Genomic DNA, 16939 nt, shown 5'->3' with positions numbered 1-16939 from the left:
GAACATGGCACAGCATTGTAGGGCGCATGAATAATGTTATATCCAGTTCAAACTGCACGTGGCATTTAGGGAGGTAGAATGATTCCCCAGGCTTGACCAGGACACCAAAGTTAATTCCTTTGCTCGTTCAAATGCCATTGGATTTTTAGTGACTACAAGTGGCCAGGAAGAATCTCAGTTCTTAATCATAGGCAAAGGACAGCAACTCCAGCAGCACATTCCCTTAGCACTGTGTTGGGTCAATGATTCAGCATTAACTTGGAAGCAGAAGTGTCATCAATACCACTACTTCCCTGCACCACCCTAGGTTTTCCTTGAAGGACGCCCATGCCAATTCTAATCCAGTCACACTCTGCTTAGCTTGTGAAAGCTGAATGGCTCTCAGCCGAGGTGGTATGGCTAACTGTAATACAGTTTGAATACAGGAGATGTACTGGAATTGATCACATGTTAAATTTCAGTACAATACACTTCAATTTAAAAGTGTGTAATGGTCTCACAGGACTTCTTGCAATTTGTCGCACTACATTTTTTGGCTGGTGCCCGAAGATGGTTGCGTACTAAATCCTCCCGAGATAATTTAGCAATTTTGGTAACGTTAGCACAATGATTGAGGGTACTTAGGATGCAGAGCTTTGGTTTACTTAGAGTTTACCTGAATTGCCTTTCAGTCTGCAGCAATGATAACCTTCAAAATATATAGTGGATAAATATCTTTCATAACATGTTTTTCTGCTTTGTTTAAATTGTTCTTGTCTGGAAAGTTTAATCTTTACTGACCTAGAGATGACTCATAAATCATTTTTATGTATATATTTATAGGTTCTTCAAACATTTTTATCCATGGCTCAGAGCAACATAATTCCCTGACTTCTGAAATTCATTTCCTGAGGAAGCAAAATCAAGTTCTGAATGTAATGCTTGCAAAAGGATCTAGAGGTAAAATATGAAACTCTGCTTTAAAGGAGCAGCTTGCAATTTGGAAAGCACCATGCATTTTTATTCCAATCAGAAAACAACAAAGTATTTACTTTTCTTTCATTAAATTGCCTCCACAGCTCTCCCCACTCGTGAAATTGCATGACCAGCCTTTGTATTCAAACGCTGGATCATAGGCATGGAGGAGTTGGAATAGCAGCGCTCTACCAGTATTGTGCTGCTTCTCTCTCTGCCCATAGCATTATCTGTTTTTGTGTCCTCTTTCATTTCCTCTCTCCCTCTTTTTTGCATGTGTGTACATTCCTCTTTTCCTTTCTGCTATTTTCTCTCCTTCCACCCCATTTTGTTGTTGCCCACTTTCCCAAGCTCTGTGTTTAAAGATCTTGCCAAAGGAAATTGGCTAAAATTATTCAGTTTCATTCTGAATGGAGCTCCTTTCAGGCAGAGCTGGCTGCAAAGGGAAATAGACTAATTTCCCTTAAGGTTCTAGAGCCTGATGCAGAGGGAAAACTGGTTAGTTCTAGTCAGTTTCCCTCTGCAAGCACTTTACCTCAGTTCCATTATTTTTGAATAATCAGTTTCCCTTTGCACCTTCTGAGCTTGGCTCTCAACTCTCCTCAGCTCCACATGTGCTCTAAGCAACAAAGTAAAATTAATTCAGCTCCCTTAACAAGAAACTCTTTAAAGCATGTAAAGCTAATCCTTGGGTCAGATGCCTTTCTGTGTGTGCAGAGTGGTATATGGACCGTTTGCATAAAAGAAGCACATGAACTCTCCCCCAGTTTCATGTTTTCTGATCTAGAATCACTTGGTCTTTAGCAGTTTATTCAAGGTTTATCTTTCATACTGCATAAGCTAGTGTTGCTTTGTTTGACAATATGTTTCTAAAGTCAGGGCTTAAGTTTTGTAAGAATTATGGCTAAGCCCTGGTCTACACTACAAACGTTTATGTTGATTTAACTATGTCGCTCAGGCGTGTGGAAAATCCAGACCCCTGAGCGACGCAGTTATACCGACTGAACTCTGGTGTAGACAGTGCTATGTTGACGGGAGAAGCTCTCCCGTCAGCAAAGGTAGCATCTTCACTAAGTGCTACAGCGGCGCATCTGAACCAGGGCAGCTGCATCCCTGCAGTGCTGCAAGTGTAGACAGGCCCTAAGTAATGACCATCACAGCAAAGCATTGTTGCCTTTTATTTTTAGTACTGAGTCAATTTCCCCCCGGGTTTGTGGGCATCTTCCCTTTTTTATCTTGAGAATAAATACCTCCTGCTGCAGAGTTTTTTGGTCCCTAGTATCTGTCCAGTCTCAGCCTTACCTCTACTCCTGTGGTGTTAGATGAAGCCGTATGGGCACCTCCTGTTGATTTTTCTGAACCAAGGCACTCTATTTCCAATGCGAAGCAAAAGGATTTAGTCACAATACATGTGAATATGAATGGGAATCATGTGGCTGAATCCCCACCCACCATGCTGAAAATGACCCCTTTTCCAAGTCCAGTATTTTATTTCACCCTGTTGTTTTGCTAGCATATATTCATAGTTGGCTTATAGTTCTGTGCAAAGGTCTGGGATCTAGAATTATACTAGTATTTTAATATAAAACTAGAATAGTAGATTCCAGTGATATTAACCCTTTGCACCCTAGCTACTTCCCAGAGGTCTTGGTGTCCTGCTGCAGAATGTAACTGCCAGTGAAGTCAATGGAAGGTGTTTAAATCCTGGGGTAAGAGGATTGGGACCCATGCATTTAAAAGCCCTTGGGAACTTCCATTTTCATAGACTTTCAGCTAGGTTGCTCTGTTGAGGAGGGAGGATTTCTAATGGCTGGGAGGTGGAACGATTTCTCCCGGCTTGACCTCCTGCTGGGAACTTCCTCGCTCCTTACCAGCACTAGCTTCCTAACATGACCAACTGCCCCTACTGACAGTTCTCAGTTAAGAAGCCAATGTGGGGGAGGCTGGTCATGTCATAGGCAGGGGAAAACTGGCAAGGTTCTGATGGCATGCATGCGGGTAGTGTTGGGAAAGAGCATTTCAACATTCAGTGGAGGGGATGGAGGGTTCATTGTGGGACAGCGAGAAAGGTAGGAGTGGCCTTACTCATACCTTCTCCCCTTCAACAGAAGACAAGTTTACTACTCAGTAGGCGCACTCAAGATGAATACGCTCCCCGTTGGAGCCTAATCCTACAAGTAACTGAGCAGCCCTTTTCCTGCTGATTTTGTCAGATGGAGGGTGTTCGACAAGTGTAAGGTAGTGCTCAGCCTCTCATAAAATTGGGCCATGAGTGTTCTAGGGGTTAAACTCTACACTCCATTCAGGCACATTTATCTACCAAAAATGCATTAGAAAACTGGAGTACTAAAATCATAAAACTCACAAAAGCATCTTATTTCTGTTATTACTCTGCCAATGCTTAACGAGTTGAATTTGTGGAGTAGTGTTGTTTGAGTACATTGTGGGAATTGCAACCAACTTGTATTTTTTCTTATTGCAGATAAACAAAAGGAAAATGAAAAGTTAAGAGAATCCCTCTCTAAGAAGAATGCAATCATTGAACATCTTCACAAGGATTATGAATGCTTCAAGAAAGAAAATGAAAAGTTGCAAAAACAAATTGGCAAAAAGGAGGATGAAAATAGACATTTGACTCACGAGATTTACAGCAGTCGTAATGAATTAAACAGGTATTGATCCTGTCTCTATTTGACTGTTTTCTCCTCCAAATGAACACTGTGTGTCATGCATGTGTTTAGCAGTGGCCATTAACATTATTGAGAGCTGCATAATTACATTCAAGGAGCGAGGAGAAAATTAGAGGGGCGGGGAATTTTAGATTTTAAAGAAATGAATAAGCAAAATTCACCTCTGACTTATGAGTACATTGGAACTTAACAGGTGGCAGACAGAAATGAATGTAAAGCAACATCAGCTGTCTGAGAATGACAAATTACTGCAGTCACTCCGAGTTGAGCTAAAGGTGTATGAAAAGTTGGACGAAGCAAGGAGAAGGAGAACAGGTATAAAATGCACTGTCATGTCTCTGCTTTGTTATTGCAGCCATACCAGCTCTGGCTGTGATCTTGTCAGATTACACAAGACAGGAGTTGTGCTGATTCAGCACTTCTTTGGTTTTACTTAAATTTCCATTGCTGCTACAGAAAGTAGAATCATAGACCTGGAAGGGCCCTCGAGAGGTCATCTAGTCCAGTCCCCTGCATTTGTGGCAGACTAATTATCTTGACCATTCCTGACAGGTGTTTGTCTAACCTGCTCTTAAAAATCTCCAATGATGGAGATTCGTCAACCTCCCTAGGCAATTTATTTATGAACCACCCTGACACTTAGGAAGTTTTTCCTAATGTCCAACCTAAACCGCCCTTGCTGCAATTTAAGCCCATTGCTTCTTGTCCTATCCTCAGAGGTTAAGAAAAACAATTTTTCAACCTTTTACATACGTGAAAACTGTTATCATGTCCCCTCTCAGTCTTCTCTTTTCCAGACTAAACAAACCCAGTTTTTTCAATCTTCCCTCACAGGTCATGTTTTCTAGACATTTAATCGTTTTTGTTGCTCTTTTCTGGACTCTCTCCAATTTGTCTACATCCTTCTTGAAATGTGGCACCCAGAACTGGACACAATACTCCAGCTGAGGCCTAATCAGAGCGGAGTAGAGCGGAAGAATTACTTTTCGTGTCTTTCTTACAACTCTCCTGCTAATACATCCCAGAATTATGTTCGCTTTTTTTGCAACAGCGTTACACTGTTGACTCATATTTAGCTTGTGTCTGCTATGACCCCCAGATCCCTTTCTGCAGTACTCCTTCCTAGGCAGTCATTTCCCATTTTGTATGTGTGCAACTGATTATTCCTTCCTAAGTGGAGTACTTTGCATTTGTTCTTATTGAATTTCATCCTATTTACTTCAGACTATTTCTCCAGTTTGTCCAGATCATTTTAATCCTGTCCTCCAAAGCACTTGCAACCCCTCCCAGCGTGGTATCGTCCATGGACTTTATAAGTGTACTCTGTTTGCCATTATCTAAATCATTGTTGAAGATATTGAGCAGAACTGGACCCAGAACTGATCCCTGCAGGATCCCACTGGTTATGCCCTTCCAGCATGACTGTGGACCACTGATAACTACTCTCTGGGAATGGTTTTCCAACCAGTTTTGCACCCACTTTATAGTAGCTCCATCTAGGTTACATTCCCTAGTTTGTTTATGGGAGGGTCATGCGAGACAGTATCAAAAGCTTTACTAAAGTCAAGATATACCACATCTACCGCTTTCCCCCATCCACAAGGCTTGTAACCCTGTCAAAGAAAGCTATCAGGTTGGTTTGACACAATTGTTTTTGACAAATCCATGCAGACTTTACTTATCACCTTATTATCTTCTAGATGTTTGCAAATTGATTGCTTAATTATTTGTTCCATTATCTTTCCAGGTACAGAAGTTAAGATGACTGGTCTGTAATTTCCTGGGTTGTCTTTATTTCCCTCTTTATAGATGAGCACTATATTTGCCCTTTTCCAGTCTTCTGGAATCTCTCCCGTCTTCCATGACTTCTCCAAGATAATCGCTAATGGCTCAGCTATCTCCTCAGTCAGCTCCTGCTGGTAGTTTAGGCTTTGTCTACACTACACAGCTTTTAGCTACGCAGCCATGTGGCTAAAAGTCAGGCAGGGTAAACGCTGTTTGTCGGCACTTTTTCTGACAAAATACTTCCACCCCCTATGAGGCGGCGTTCGCGATGTCGACAGGAGAACGCCCCTGCTGACACCGAGCCATTTACACTGCCGCTTCCCGTGCAAAACTTTTGTCTCTTGGGGTTGGGGGGAGCTTTTTTAAGCACCTGCGAACGACGAAAGTTTTGTCATTCAATTGGCAGTGTAGACAAAGCCTTAGTAGCAAGTGGCCCTCTTCCCTCAGAGTCAGTATTAAGAGAACATCTCCTACATTGTGTCAGGGACAGCGTGCTGCTGGAGATACGATTGTTTGAATGGTATGTAAAATTGAACCCCTGCCCACTTGTGGTTATTAAAGCTGTAGGGGAAGGGAATGGAACCTACCTGACTGCTTCTTCCACCTTCCAGGAGCAAGGGGGCAGAAACCCTTCTGAATGAACATCACATTGGTGGAGGTGCAGAACAGCCCCCATTTTCGTGGCACGCTTTCTGCAAAATCCAACGGAAATCTTTGCAGAAATTAATGCTGTTCCTTGCTATGTTAACTTGAATCCCCTTTATAGTTTGGTTTAGTGCCCAGCTGCAGCAGAAGAACCCAGTTGCAAAGGGACAAAGGGAGAAATCTCAAGGACAGAACTAAATTTCTCTGCAGAACTTGCAACATCCACATAATTAGAGGATCACAGCAAACTTCCTCCTCATGCAGCTGCAAACCCCTTCCTGATGAGTGGAGAACCTTTTTGGATCTTAGAGTGCAGGACCTCAGGAAGCCCTTTTTGTGCTTTGCCCCTGCTATGAAAGGGAAGAACAGTGCCCTGAGAGTTTGTCAGTTTCAGATTGGTTCCTCTGGTTGCCAGGTGATCACAATTCCCTTTGTCAGTGGTATTCCATCCCTTCTCCTCATGCCAAGATTACCCATTCCTTTTTTTTCTTCCCCCTGACTGTGCATTAATGCACTTCAGATTTTTTAAATCCTTTCCATTCTAGTCTCTTATTAGTCATCATCTTGCTTTTGGCGTGCGACGTATTAGCTTTTATGGACAAAGTGAAAAATAATTTTCAGCTCTTATTAAATTGTTTGAGGGTAGAAGCAATTAAGATTTCCTTTTTTTGGTCAAACCATTATCTTAATACTGTTTGTAGTTAATTCTTAAGATTGAGAATAAAGCTGGCTATAATTTACTTGCTAAGCATTTTGATAATGTCTAACATTATTTTAATTGTTAACGATGTTAAGTGTTTCTTTTAAAGACATCTTGGATCCTGGACATGAAGAATTCCGAAAAGATCAAAATAATCCACTTGATTTACATGAACTATTGACTGAAATACAGAGTTTGCGAGTGCAGCTTGAAAGAAGCATAGAGACAAACAAGACGTTGCATGAAAAATTGGAGGAGCAGCTTTCAAAAGAAAAAAGAGAAGAAGTGGCCTCAGTGTCAGCTGTGAATATCAACTACCGTTTCAAACGAGATTCACAGCATTATACGGGAATGAATGGTACTGTGCAGTACTTGCTGTTATAACACTGTATAGAAACCTGCGCCTTGTTCTTCAAAGATGGCTCTCTCTCCTAAGGCCTTATATGACATTAGCTATGTTATTTGGGCACTGTCCATCAGCTTTTCAAATCTCTTTCCTTTTAGAGTTATTAGTGCACGCAGAGGTGAAACGAACACTGTCTGTTCGCCTCTAACTGTCAGTTCCTTTTCATTCAGAAAAAGGTTTGCGGATGGTCTCTGGAATGGAAGGATGACGAGGTTAAGTTTCCATAAATTTTGCTTACCTGGGGGTTCTTTATTTAATGCAGAGCTCTGCAGCATTTGCTAGAGGTGACTGTGCATTACTCAAGAATGATCAGGAAGTGCACTGGCTGGTCTTTGTGTAAATCAGCTGTCCCCTTTATACCTTGAGAAGTATTTTATCTTTATTTGCACTGGTATTCAGTGATAGCATTGTAACAAATCAGAATTCAGGGGAAAATATAGTGAAGTATTTTACACTGAGAGTACAGAAGGCACAAGGATCCTGTCTCCTCTGTGTCCCTCATGGACCCTGCACTCAGGAGAGCACAGACTGTTTCCTCCTAGTGCCCTGCAGACACAAGTCACCCAATAAAGGGGTGAGGAATGAACCCATCTCTCTTCCCTCACACTAGCCTGCCTAAACACCCTGCTGCACTACAGAGAGCAGGTTACATCAGCCACAGGGGGACTGGGAGAGTTTCACACACATGCACCCATGTGGGCCTATCTAGCCCAATCTTCCTTGTACTCTGTATAAGATACACAGATTCTCAACCAATCAACAATCAAAAACCTCTCATTGACTCTCCACCCTGCCCAGTCATAATAAGATCTTATGGACATCATCCCCCCATCCTCCCCTACCACCTATGAGAAAAGACAGTGGCAGATTTTATTCCCCACCAGGTGAGGAAGACCCTGAATGCAGAAGAACCAGTATGTTAATTCTGTGCAGGGTTTTCCATGCCATCAGCACCTAGATTACTGTAACATTTTCTACGTGGGCCTGCCCACTTGGGGCCACTCAGAAGCTTAAGTGGGTGCAAAATGTTGCTGCTCGCTTGCTGAGCAATACTGTAGGTCGTGCAGGGAGCCCATAACACCAATAAGTGTACCGGTCCTAGATACATTTCTAGGTGTAGTCCTAGATGCTGGTCTTATCATAGAATATCAGGAAGTCATCTAGTCCAACCCCCTGCTCAAAGCAGGGCCAGTCCCCAATTTTTGCCCCAGATCCCTAAATGGTCCCCTCAAGGATTGAGCTCACCACCCTGGGTTTAGCAGGGCAATGTTCAAGCTGCTGAGCTATCCCTCCCCACATCAGCTTGAATGATTAGAGACCTGCTTATCTGAGACACCATTACTTTCTGCCATACTGCCGCAGCTGAGACTGGAGGGTTGGGAGGGAAGGATCCAGGTGTGGGTTATTTGAGTGCAGACAGGGCAGGCTTTGAAGGCTCTGTGACAAGGCCTGGATTTCTTAGCCTTCTGGCCATGCTCCAGTGGCTGTCTTTTCTCATAGGCGTTTGCGGGAGTCAATAAGATCTTATGATGACTGGGCAGGGTGCTTTACTTTTTGTGGAGTGTCAGTGGGAGGTTTGTAATTGTTGATTGGATGAGAATATTTTACTGATGCATTTCCAGTGATTAGATTTTGAGAGGTACCCAGAGATTATGTGCTAGAGAAATAAATATATGCATGCCCTGAGTACTGGAGAGCTTCGCTTTACGGGGACTCCTGCTGCTGAAATACTCAGATTTAGGGAGTAGGACCAATGAGAACTTTCTACTGAATAGGTTACCTGCTTACTGATGCACTCTCTTTCTGTTCTGGATGTATAGATGTTGGTCACAAATTCTCTGCTCCAAGCAGTAATGTATGTGAATTACAAAATTGTGGACATGGCACATCACCAGCAAAAGCAGGTACACCCAAGGACAAGAACATCATAAATAAGCAAATGTTCTGTATCCCAGGTTTGCCTTTTGAGATTTAGTACGGTTTAAATTACTTTCACATTTTGAAAGGATCAGGCTTTAAAAATTAAGTTAAACTTATTCCCTCCCCTCTCCCCACTTTAGAGACGCAACTAGCATCTAAAGAAGATTTAGACAGCTCTTCGCGGTGCAGTAGCAGCTCATCCACTGGCACATCATGCACCCCTCGTCTTGTTCCCGGTCATCGTATGTGGGCAGACAAAAATGGACGCCATATCCTTGGCTTGATTGAGGATTATAATGCTCTACGGAAGCAGATCTCAGAAGGGCAAAAGTTGGTATCTGAAATGGAGGCTCCTCTTAGAGAGAGCACTGGGATGAAACACCTGGAACCTGGAGTAAAGGTACACATTGAGAATGAACAGGGGGAAATGAATTTGCCTAGTGTAAAACATGTAGATCAGATAAATGAGCTTCCCTGAACAACTCCGCCAAAGCACCTCAGCCTTGACATGTACTACTCCGGCTCTTCTACTCCTAGGTCCCTTTTGAACACAGACCGTCAGCTGCATGATGATGTGGACAAGTGACCTCCTCCTAGTCCTGAGTGAACAATCTCATTTTTATCTGTGGCTTTAAATGTGTTTTAACCTGTGTGTCTCACAGGTGAAACTACTGCTTCAAAATAGAAGTTAGGATTTATTACATTGGAAATATAATCAGATAATGAAAACATGAAGACAAACTATGTTAAAATGGAGTTAAGATGGAAAGTAGAACTGGTTGAAAGTCAGACTTTCCATTCCGCAGGAAATTTCAGAACAAAAAGTAGAATTTTCAAAATCCCTGGGGAGAGGAAAATCTGAACGTTTTGTTTTGAAATAACTGAAATGTTTAGTTTTGAATATTAAAAAAAAAAAAAAAAGGCAAATGTGGAAATTCAAGCCCCAGGCTCAACCATGACTCCTTGGGAGTTTAGGTTCCCCATTGGGATTTTGTAATTATTCTGAAACAGAGTGTAATTCAGATTTAAGGTTAATTTAAAAGAAATCCAAACTTGTCGAAGTACAGAAATGCAAAATTAAAGTTAATTAGGTGCCTTAACTCTGCCCTGTAATGACTCCTCCACAAAATAATTGATACATATTAATGGTTGTTGTCATATTAAGTTAAATTGATTTTTGAATAAACAGTATCTTTCATTGCCGCCCTCCCCCCCCCCCTTTTTTTTTTTTTTCTTTTTTTGGTGTCAGTTGAGTCTAGGTGGGAAATCAGCAGCTAGTCTAACAACTTGGGAATTTCCCAACTGGTCAAGTTTCAGCTTTCAAGACGCACTGTACTGGATACTCATCAGGCTTCCAGTTGTAGCATACTGATATAGAGTTATCATGGCCGGGCTATACTCCTAGATGTAATAATCTATTCTGCTTTTTCCTTAAATAAGCAAAATGCTTGGTTTGATGTAGGAGGAATATGTTGTATTGAGTTTTTCACCACTTCCCCTTTTATTCAAAAGAAGAAAGGGTGCTTGATTGACTATGTAGAATCTTATACCCTGTGCACATCCATTACTAAATTCAGTTAATAGACCACCTATGTTAAGATTGTAGAAAAATCCCTGCTGGTCTTTAAAAAATGGGGGGATAATTATATCGTGTTAAAATTGCAGTGCTTCTCTTTACCAGTTTCATATTAGCAAAGACATTGAATGTAGAGCCCATAACAATTCTGAACATTTTTTCAGGCATTGTATGTGTGCTTATATACTATAGTGATGTCATGTCTGCATGACACTTAAGACTCTCTGAAGTATCTCACATTTTCAGATGACCTAGTTAAGATACTAATAATGACTGAAGAAGTAATCTCCCAGCATGATTGTAACTTGTTTTGTTGGTGTAAAGATAAAAGCAATAAGTTTCACAATTTGCAGTCTACCACCAAGCTTTACATCTCTGAAGTTTCAAACTACTTAGCAAATGGGATATTTTACATGACAGGAGGCTTGTTGTTAGATAACAATGCTAAATAAGCATTCACATGGCATGTTGGATGTGGGAAGGCAGAACAAATGGTTTTCTCCCACTTTCCCCCCCATTGCCATCACTTTGGTAATTCATTTGCTCCCCCTGCGGTCTTTCCCTCCTCTCTTCCCTTTATTTCACGTTTATGCGTTTTCGTCAATTTGGTTTTCTCATCTGTCAGCAGAGGAAAACATTTTAAATGTGCCCTGTTAGTTATTTTAGCATTAAATGGAACAGTTTAAAGGGTCTGCAAAGGAAGAAACATCTCTATTGCTTAAATTGATGTCTGGAGTCATTTGACTTTCAAATAGCATGCCATGAAATGCAAATAGGGAAGGAAAAGAGATGCCAAGTATTTTCCACATTATAGCAAATACACTAAATGTAACCCATTATTAATCACTATTATTGATTAGGATAAATCCCCCCCCCTCCCCATTCTTGAAAAATGTATAATTCAGCACTCTCTCTCTCAACTATTAAATTAGTTTATCCTGGCACACAATAGCTTTGTTCCTCATCTTAAACATGAAATTCATAGCTACTGGATTTATACCTTTAATTAAAACCTACATTTTCATAATCCTTTAAAGATAAATATATCATGTTTCTAATCCTACTATACAGGTTCCCGACCAGGAATCACTGAATAACTTTTCTGCAAACATTCACACAGTACAGCAGATTTTAGAAGAGGCTGCACGTTTATTAAAACTTCTCTGGAGAGTTTCACTTCCTATGAAAGTTGTACACAGTACTGCTCACTGCAGTCAGGTACGATGTTGTTTCAGTGTGAAGGCAAAAGCAATGAACCATTCAGAGGTTGTTCTGAAAGTTACATAAGATGGTCATATATGAATCATGAAGTTCTTTTGAAGGTTATAAACCAGGTCTGGCCAACCTGCAGCCTGTGGCCACATTCTCCTTTACTATGCAGCTGCAGCCTATGAAGACTTTAAGACCAAATGTGTGATAGCTCTCATCTTTACTATGGATCTCCGCCTTGGGGTGACTACAGTCCACAGCGTGCAATACTTCATTTTGATCTAAGCAGAGGTGGCTCAGCTCATGAGGCTATCATCTGCTCTATTTTATGCAAATTACATGTTATCCTTGGGTTCTAGGCAAATGGACTTTCAGCTGGAAAAAATTTGGCCACCCCATTATCGGCCCATACTCAGTCTGATTTATATGTTACAAAAAGAACAGGAGTAGTTGTGGCACCTTAGAGACTATTAGGGGCTGTAGCCCACAAAAGCTTATGCTCTAATAAATTTGTTAGTCTCTAAGGTGCCACAAGTACTCCTGTTCTTTTTGTGGATACAGACTAACACGGCTGCTACTCTGAAACCTGTCATTATATATTACAGTAACACAGTAAGAATCTCCTTTCCAGTTAATGATAAGCACCCTATCTCATGGCTTTGATGTAATCAGAATGCTATGTTTTACCTTCATCACTATCACATCTGATCTGTAAAATAGAAAATTTTTTAAAGTGCAACAAAACCCCAAAACAACTTTTATAACCTTTTTAACTGAAAAGGATTACAATATGGAAATGAACTAACGTAAACGGAATGCATAGATAGGTGTCACAATATCACCACTCAACATTGAACTGTTCCAAGCTAAAAATCAAACTGTGGCTTTAAAATCTAATTTTTTTCTCGTGAGATGTTTTGTGTGAGAGTGTATGCGTGAGAGAGAGACAGAACATTACTAAAAATAAATGTGTTGGAAGGCAAAGGTTATTTTAATAACATTCTTTTGTTAAAATGTTGCACTATCTTTAAAAAAAAATTATAAACTAAAGTAACCTGTGCTCTCCAGTATATCAGTTGAGTTGTGATCCTGTAGTTGGTGATGCTATCAGAAAGCCTTGAAGGGGTGTGTAATTCAGCTAGTACTGTGTATGTGTGTATTTAAATGTGTTCGGTGTGTGTGTGTGTGTGTATGAGCCTGTACTGCAACACATGCGCATACTTATCTGAACATACATTTATATTTCTGCACATGTGTAGACATTCACACACTATCTACATACACCACTGTCTCTCAAAATACACCAAATACAGAAAAAACTTCATTTGCATGCACATCCAAACCATGATGATAAGGATCAAGGCCTGCTCAAAATCTGGCCCCATAAGTTCAAGAGAGCTTGTACTTAGAGCTGGAGTTTGTGCAAGGATCCAGATCAGTGACATTGTCAGGTGACCTTGGCGTTCCATTTAGTAGCCCTGTCCCAAAGGATAGTAATCACGCCAAGATGATGGAAGTAAAGCCTTTAAATAAACAGGACAGATTGTAAACTAATCTTGCAATCACACTGCTCCTGTCACTGTTATGATGCATTCAGATCCTCTGATTAAAAGCCATTTTATAATATATATATATATATGGAAAGTAGAAATACACAGTAGACCAGGTTCCCAAACAGTGGTCCATGGACTACTTGTAGACTTTTGAGCACTTGCTGGTCACATGCTACTGGCTTGCTGTATAGTTTCCAGTGGAGAGCAAAAGAACTGATGGGAATGGAAGATTAAAGAGCAGAAGCAGACAGTGGTGTTAGCCTTTTCCCAAAAGGTTAAAACATTAATTGCAATAAGGAAAACTAAAAATGCACAAATACTTTCTTCAAATTAGTTTTCTGTGTAAGAAGTTGCTCTAGTTGCCTCTTGGATGTCTTGTGATTACAGATGGTACAGTTGAGATTGGGAGGGGAAGTGGCCATGAGACACTCCATTAAGAGGTCCATACTGTGAAGAAGTTTCAAGGCTCTTTCACTAAATTGTTTAGCAGTTAACTATATGCTGTAGTTTATATAAGAATTCTGAAGTCATTATTTGCTTCTTTCAATTTAGGATGAAGGAATGAAAACAGAAATACTTAGACTCCATAAGAAATTGTCTGAGCAGGAGAAGAAGCTACATATTACTGTCAAACGCTTGCACTCTACAAACCAGCTGAAGGAAAACATGGAGAAAGTCATCATTGATCAGTGTGAGTGAATGATCTATTATTAGTTCCTCAGTTTCTTCTATTTTATTTCTGTAGATGGTTAACTAACTGAAATGAAATGAACGAAGAAACTGTTTTTAGTATGAAACCACTCCTGTTGAAGTGCTCCTGAATATATTTAATAGCCAGTGTTAAATGCTTCCTGGACTCCAAAGTATATACTATATAAAGCTTGAGGCTTTGTTCCATGAGGAAGAAATTCATCTCAGTGCATAAGGCAGGCCAGCACATAGCTCTATGTCCCATGTCACTCCCCTAACTTAAGTGTCATGTAGGGACTTGTGCAGGCCTGTTGTAATGGGGTGAAATTTCACCCATAAGCCATTGTTTTATGATCCTCATTGTCAAAACAGATCTGTTGAGTTATTTCATTTAATGTACCAATTTCCTATGTTGCAAGGACTGTCTATTAAGGGGAAGCAGTGTTTTCTCTAGTTCATTATATCTCTGTGGCCCTTTCCCTCTCAAAATAGTGATGATACCAGAGTCCTAGTAAACCTAGAATTATTGAGAGTTTTCTGGTGTGTTTCTGTGTTGCACCTCTATCACAGTAACTGGGAATAGAGTTGCTAGTCAAAGAGAGGTGCCATAGCAGCAGAACTGACCATGTGAAACATCCTGGGAAGAGTCTAGAATACTCTCTAGACTGTATTAGAGGATTGCAGAAGAAGTGAAGAGGACTCGGTAGCATGAGGATTGGGAGCTTTACTACTAAGCATGGCAGTCCTGATGGGAAAAACTAGGACAGGCTGTAAAATGAAATTTCGTTCTTAACAGCCATGTCCAGAGACTTATAAGAAACATGAATTAAATCACCTGCTTTTAATGTAGCTTCCAAAAATTTGTCAGAACTGCATATTCTACAGTTGTATCAAACAGTCCAGTTCCAACACAAAATCACAACATTCAGGAACCTTAACTATTACACAAGTACAGCCGCCAACTCAAACATTCAAAACCAGGACATGTGTAGGTATGGCAGATGCACTACAAAACTACTAAACAATTTATATCAAGCACAATCTTTAACCAGCCCTATTTAACTCATGTGTGCCATTCACCACCCAAACTAACCTCTACTACACCACCCTTAACTCTGACCTGTGGTTACTGGCTTACAGTCTTCAGTGTTTTGTTTGTTTTATGCCTGCCACTTCCCACCTGCTCCCTCCCCACTTCTCTCAGTGAATTGGCAGTAACAAGCCTTCAAGAGAAGATGGCAGTCCCACTCTGCTCATCCCTTGGACAGTAGGGGGGCTCCTACATCCTGCCACTTGTTCTTTAAGCCCCATTATCTCCAAGCCACTAAATGATTCTCGTTTGACAACTCTCATTGATTAGCAAATAGGCAATAGGGAAGGAAGTGGGGAAGGAGACTTTTGGCTTAAGGAAATTGTAGTCCCATGTGCACACACGTATGGCTTTACAATAATTTTATGGGATTTTTTAAAATGTGAACGTTAAAGCAAAGAAATGTAGATGTTACCCACCAATGAGCTGATTGGTGAGGAGCCTGTCTAGTCCCAAGACACACTTTCATTGGCAGTCAGATTACATCTGCTAGCTGCACAATGCAAGGTGAACATTCAATGGGATACAACCCTTCTGCTTCAGGACCTCATCTGTTCACCAGCAGGGATCTGGAAGGAGCCACTTCTCCCCTCTCCCCATGCTATATTATGGCACATTTTGGTGCATCATCGCCTCGATGGCTCAAAGGTCTCTTCCAGCATGACATATATGCTCTTTTGAGTAATTAATCTAGAATTTAAACTGTTCTCTAATATCCGCTAAATGTGTTTGAAATGGCCTTACATTAGTGCCATGAGTTACTCAAATCATTGGCAACCACATTTCATTTCAGTGTTGTTCTGCTCCAAAACTGCAAACGTTTAAAAAAAAAAAAAAAAAGTTACCTGCATCTTTTTTCTGCAGCTCAGTATTTATAGGCTGTGTTTAGACCAGTCTTTTCAGAAGTGTCATTGTAACAAATGACATTAACATTGGTTTTATTAAATCCAAATTTCTGTTTTGTTCAATTTTTTGGAAGTTAAATAGCTCAGTTTATGATTTCAAAAAGAATTCTAGAGTTATATTATTTTGTCTGTTTAAAAAATATCCTTGGGATGGAGTCTCTCTTATCTGGGATGGCAGTCCCTGTGTTCTGATGACTTACACCCGGTGTAGACATCTAGGGTAGTTCAGTGCGGTTACACAGGGTGTAAAATAGTGTAGATTTGGGGCTAACCCAACCACACACAGCCCCCGCCTCCCCCAAACACATCCAAACAGTTCACAACCTGTTCTGAATTAGATCTTGATAAAATGAAGCCATCATGTTCTAAAATCTCCAGATGCAAAATGCTGCCTGGCTAGTAGCAGCTTACTATTAGTTTCATATACTCTAAATTCTGTTCATGTATGGAACTTAATATTTTTGATTTGGAAAAATCTAGTTTTGTCAGGTAAAATGAATTTACTAACAGTTCTTTATGAGCGGAGAGCACTGTGTTACACAAAGGGACCTTGATACAATTTTCTGTAAGTTTCATTGATTATGGGAATTATGGATGTCAGGTTACTGTTGCCTTTTAGAGCAATTTCAGAAATGTTTCTAAAGTGCATCTCTCCACAAACTCCTGACCATGCATAAAGGAAGCTAGGTGAATCAGAGGAAGCTGCTAAATTGTATCTTCATGCTTAAAGTTCCTATTTCAAGTAGCAAGAAATCACAGGGATCAAAGTGGGTGACCTTCCCTTCCATCTTATTCTCCACAATCCAAATTCCTGCT

General features: G+C 40.6%; 1 protein-coding gene across 4 annotated transcripts in view; it reads left to right on the top strand.

Moving 5' to 3' along the window:
• Window positions 1-16939, top strand: part of CDK5RAP2 (CDK5 regulatory subunit associated protein 2) — a 103387-nt gene that overhangs the window by 82871 nt on the left and 3577 nt on the right. For 3 of the 4 annotated variants that reach the window (XM_074973733.1, XM_074973735.1, XM_074973734.1), the window contains exons 30-37: window positions 823-939; window positions 3437-3626; window positions 3838-3959; window positions 6884-7132; window positions 9001-9135; window positions 9241-9500; window positions 11748-11894; window positions 13991-14129. In XM_074973733.1, coding sequence (XP_074829834.1) covers window positions 823-939; window positions 3437-3626; window positions 3838-3959; window positions 6884-7132; window positions 9001-9135; window positions 9241-9500; window positions 11748-11894; window positions 13991-14129 — 1359 coding nt within the window. The remainder of the gene's footprint in view (window positions 1-822; window positions 940-3436; window positions 3627-3837; window positions 3960-6883; window positions 7133-9000; window positions 9136-9240; window positions 9501-11747; window positions 11895-13990; window positions 14130-16939) is intronic. The other variant, XM_074973736.1, reaches the window with a different exon arrangement.

Source organism: Natator depressus, chromosome 16 (assembly GCF_965152275.1).
Source record: "Natator depressus isolate rNatDep1 chromosome 16, rNatDep2.hap1, whole genome shotgun sequence".
Taxonomy (NCBI): domain Eukaryota; kingdom Metazoa; phylum Chordata; order Testudines; family Cheloniidae; genus Natator; species Natator depressus.
The sequence above is the reverse complement of the archived record's forward strand: the minus strand, read 5'-3'. Positions and strand labels throughout refer to the sequence as shown.